The 5,057-nt window shown below is 41.3% G+C and overlaps 1 protein-coding gene across 1 annotated transcript; it reads left to right on the top strand.

Moving 5' to 3' along the window:
• The first annotated feature begins 810 nt into the window (after positions 1-810).
• On the top strand, positions 811-2,642 carry LOC104955212 (prostaglandin E synthase 2-like). Its single transcript, XM_010782472.1, has 3 exons — positions 811-867; positions 1,671-1,823; positions 2,413-2,642. The coding sequence occupies exons 2-3, from the start codon at positions 1,681-1,683 to the stop codon at positions 2,615-2,617; spliced, it is 348 nt and encodes a 115-aa protein (XP_010780774.1). The 5' UTR covers positions 811-867; positions 1,671-1,680; the 3' UTR covers positions 2,618-2,642.
• The last annotated feature ends 2,415 nt before the right edge of the window (positions 2,643-5,057 follow it).

The following is a 5,057-nucleotide window of genomic DNA, read 5'->3' on the forward strand; positions in this document are numbered from 1 at the left end:
TAGCAACAAAATAGTTAGCACTAATTACCCGGCCAGAGACCAGANTTCTCAGATTAATAATGATATGATAAATCAGTTGAAAGCCGAAGTTCAATAAACATCCCAATCCCCTATGCTGAAGTTGCAAAAACACCACGATCTTATCGTATCTTATTCTATCAGTTTCCCAGTTACAAAGGGGGCGGGTAGCGTCTCGCAGCGGAGAAACTGTGATGCGCTGGGACGACTGTGAAGGCTGCTAGTGGAGCCTCGCAGCAACTCTTCTTGCTGCACCACAATCTGCTGCTGCTGAATTGGGACTACTAAATGAGTGAGACTCAAATATCAGAAGTTCAGAACAAGTTTTAGTAGTTTTTATTTTATTTTTACTTAATTTACTTTACTCAGGGTCACAGAGAGGAAACCAGTTTTAAGATGTTGAAAAGTTCATTAAACATAAAGGCATTTCATAGAAGTTGTGTTATTCTACATTTTGACACCAAGATTTTCTGATTTTACTGCAAATGTATATCGGTTCCGAATATCGGTTATCGGTCTCCTTGATTGCTAATAATCGGCATCGGCCTTGAAAAAGCCATATCGGTCGATCCCTAATAAAAAACTTCATAACACACAAGGGGACGGGTCATAACCGGAAAAGCATGACATGGGACCTTTAAGATCACATCACACATTTTCAGAAAAAATTTTTTTTATAGTAAATGCTGTCAGCTGAAATACAGATAACAAACTGGTGGTGATTTATTAATTCATCCATGAATGTGCAGTTATTCTCAAAGAAACCTCCTGATCGTCATCTCTTTTGTTGCAGCAACTGAATGACTCAACTGTCATTATCAGCTCCCTCAGGACTCATTTAATCAACAAGTAAGTTGTAGCTTCCTTCATGTTATATGCTTTTTGAAATAATTATTATAATGTGACAAGTAAAAGGCTAAGCAACTAAAAATATGTTTTAACATTTTTATTTTCGGCAATATTTAAAAATATATATTTCTGAAATACGCCTATGTTAGACTCATGTTAACTTCCTAATGACATCACTATGTAACAATAGGGCTTCTATTGGCTAGCGCTCCAACACATTGTACGTGATAGGCTAAGGGGCGGGACATCTTTAAGCGGTTGAACAATCACAACAGAGCCGGCCAGCTAACCAATCATAGCAGACTGGGCTCTGGTTTCAGACAGAGGGTGAAAAGAGGTGCTGCAGTATGAGAACAATAAAGAGCTTTTTGAACATTAAAGCATGGAGACATGTCCCAGTAGAGGCACAACCTGAACATGAGAATAATAGGGCCCCTGAATTATACAAAAATGTCTGTTTTAAATTAATCTGCAACTTTTAAGATAAATGGCAAAGTGTTGTTCATCTTTTAAGCAAAAATGTTAGAAATAAGCTGGTTACAGTGTCTAAAATGTAACAGGTTAAGGCTTCTCTTTGTGATACATGACATTAAACTGAATGTAGTTAGGTTAAGAGACATTTCAAAAAATCTTACCTTCGACTAGAACATGTAAAATGATCAACCAAGTCATTAGCAGGTGAAGCAATAATATAACAATAGTTTCCTTTCATAAATTGCCCAGTAATAAAGGAAAGCGAGCAAATATATTTCTGTAATTTTGGTGTAGTGTCTTTTTTTCAATGGGGTCTTTTTGTCCCTCAGGGAGAGAAGCATGACGGATATCCTGCAGTGCTACCCAGCGATGAAGTCTGTGAACGACCATGGGAAGGAGGTGACGGAGTACAACAACAAGTACTGGGTGATGCTGACTGAGGCCGAGAGCCTGGAGCTGTACCCCGAAAAGGGGATCCAGAAGTGAGACCTGCTGCTGTATTGAGTCACTCCAAGCTTTATTTATAAACGCTGCATTCTAAATTCACATTGGAATGCTTTGCAGCTTATTTTATTGTGTTTAAACTCTGTGTTCTATTTGTTGAAATACTTTTCAGTGGTGGATTTTTTCGACGATGTCAAAAACTAATTTCAATTCACATCTAACAAAATATTCTCTTTCGATCCATATTTGTTTGTGTTTAGCCTTTAAAAATGTTGCTTTCCCTCTTGCTACACACACAAAATGGTATTTACAAAGTTGTGAAGCAGCAATCATATATTAAATTAATGTAGCAACAATACCAAAAAAATACCAAAATTAAGGGTGACAATGTCATTAATTATGACCATCAGCATACTCTTATTTCGAAAGGTTGTACTCTGTGGCCTGGTAGTCTTTCTGAGAATGTTAAAAGCACACAGAAAGGGAAATCTGTCCTGTATTATTCTGCAAATATTCAATTGTTTAGTCCACATCAGAATAATACAGTTGCACATTTTAGATGTCTGATGCAAATCTTATTGCAGCTGTGTTGTCAGAACTGTACTGTCTGTTTTCTACCCCTATCAGAGAGGAGATTAAGTGGCGTAAGTGGGCTGATGAATGGCTTGTGCATCTTATATCTCCCAACGTGTACCGGACCACCGGAGAGGCCATGGCCTCTTTCGACTACATTGTGCGCGAGGGCAAGTTTAGCACCATGGAAGGTTTCTTTGCCAAATATGTTGGTGCTGCGGCCATGTACATCATCGCAAAAAGGCTGAAAAGTCGGTGAGTTACACAAGAAAATACATCTTAAAGTGGCCTTATAATGCTCCTTTAAGGTTCATGTTTGTATATTGTTCCTCTACTCACTGTGACATGTGTTCATGCTTTAAAGGGGAACTATCATGTAAAATGCACTTTTCTATGTCTTTTATACAGTGGGGGAAAAAAGTATTTATTCAGCCACCAATTGTGCAAGTTCTCCCACTTAAAAAGATGAGAGAGGCCTGTAATTTTAAATTCTAGGTATACCTCAACTATGAGAGACAAAATGAGGAAAAAAAATCCAGAAAATCACATTGTCTGATTTTTAAAGAATTTATTTACAAATTATGGTGGAAAATAAGTATTTGGTCACCTACAAACAAACAAGATTTCTGGCTCTCACAGACCTGTAGCCTCCTCTGTCCTCCACTTGTTAACTGNATATCATTATTAATCTGAGAAGGTCCCGCCTCTCTGGCTGGCTGCGGCCTGGAGAATCTTCAGTGTTGATTGACACTTCAGTAATAGCCTATCAGATAGCGCTGTGGGCGGGACATTGCTCGTGAACAGTGGTGACTGCAGCCAGAGAAACGGCCGCATCAGAGCCAAAGTTGTATCGGCAATTTGATTAAAAAAAGGCCGCGGAATATCGGCCTCGATAATCGGCCAGGCCGATAATCGGTCGACCCCTAGCTTTTCTGCGTGTAAATGGTCTGCAAAGTCACAAACCCTCAAAGTTACACCCTGCAGCGAGTAAAACTCTAACACAGAAAAGACCTGTCTATGCTGCCCCAGAACTAGTGCTGCGTACCTGGACTCACATTCAGGTTCAGGTCCGGACTCAAGTCCAGAGGTTCAGGTTCAGGTCCGGACTTATAAGTCCGGACCTGAACCCATGGCTTGTGTCAAGTTGTGTGAGTAACTAAAGTGAACTTATTGTGAGCTAATTATCAATTGAGAATAAACTCATAATCAACTCAAATTCAAACTCGTCAGGTTTATTGTGCTCCCTTCCAACTTGTGTCTACATTTCTCTACAAAGTACAAATGTAAAAAAAACACTTTTTGCCACTTAGTCTACAAATGACTTATGCCAGCAACTACAGTGAACTACTACAAAGTTCAAACATTTATTTCATTTACCAAACTAAAGTAACCAAACAGCCCCTGAGCTGACTGAGCCTAAATCCCTAAAACTTTGCTGAAAGGTAGAGTGTAGAGTAGACTATACGCATTACACTGTTACACACCTACTATACAGTATACACTGTAGTGACTACTACTCGACCATGCTGTCCACTATGTCTAAGCCAATCACATCGCTAGCTTCCCTTGACGTCACACAGATCTCGCGAGCAGTTAAGATATTTTGCGAGACTTCGTGAGTTGAGTAATGGCCGCCATATCACAAGCCGACACGATGTTTTTCGTCTTTTCTCAGCGCAAATTTCTCGATCTATGGAAGGTTTTAGATGGTTTAGGACAAAAAGGAGAATATACGTAAGTGCTAGTTTTTTTGCGAGTCCAAGTACCGGTTCCCGACGTTCCGGTTTTAACCGGACTTGAACCGAAACTTTTTGCAAGTCCAGTACCGGTTCGGCGTACCGGTACGCAGCACTAGTAGTGTACAGAGTAGACTTGATGGAGCAAACTTCTCATTCCCACGCGCCACCGAAGTGTGGTTCTGCTGGTGGGTTAAAGCGAAAACTGACCTGTTGCTTAGCCAGTGCTGGAGCTCTGGAACACATATTGGCGAACGCTTCCCTGAGCTCCCTTTCTTCCCATCCAGATTGTTATCAGTGCAAAGTTCAAAAGCCAACATCTGTGATGGTATGGGGGTGTGTTAGTGCCCATGGCAACTTGCACATCTGTGAAGGCACCATTAATGCTGAAAGGCACAAAAAAGTATTTTCTAGGGATGTCCCTGCTTATTTCAGCAAGACATTACATTACATTACATTGCATTTAGCTGCTAAATGCAATGTAATGTAATGTAATGTCTTGCTGAAATAAGCAGGGACATCCCTAGAAAATACTTTTTTGTGCCTTTCAGCATTAATGGTGCCTTCANGCCCAGTGGCCGTCTGCGAGACAGCGAAACCCAGTCCGAAACCAGCCCGAACACACACCCGCAGCCTGGCTGGGAGTTTGTGTGTGTGTGCTCGCACACCGACTCACAGCCTCGCCGCGTCCCGCCGTCTCAGGGAGGAGAAATCAGCGGAGCTGCAGCTGAGAAAAGATTGAGTGTGTGTGTGAGGCTCCGCGGACGTAACGGCTCCATGGATTGGTCCATTTGGGTATGGGCACTTCACTCTACCCAGGAAGAAAACAATGGACAAAGAGAAATCTCCAACGAGGCGTTCTGGGTAGTGCTGCGTACCGGTACGCCGAACCGGTACTGGACTTGTAAAAAGTTTCGGTTCAAGTCCGGTTAAAACTGGAACATCGGGAACCGGTACTTACGT

Source organism: Notothenia coriiceps, unplaced genomic scaffold (genome assembly GCF_000735185.1).
Source record: "Notothenia coriiceps isolate Sejong01 unplaced genomic scaffold, NC01 NC01_scaffold00024667, whole genome shotgun sequence".
NCBI classification, from domain to species: Eukaryota; Metazoa; Chordata; class Actinopteri; order Perciformes; family Nototheniidae; genus Notothenia; species Notothenia coriiceps.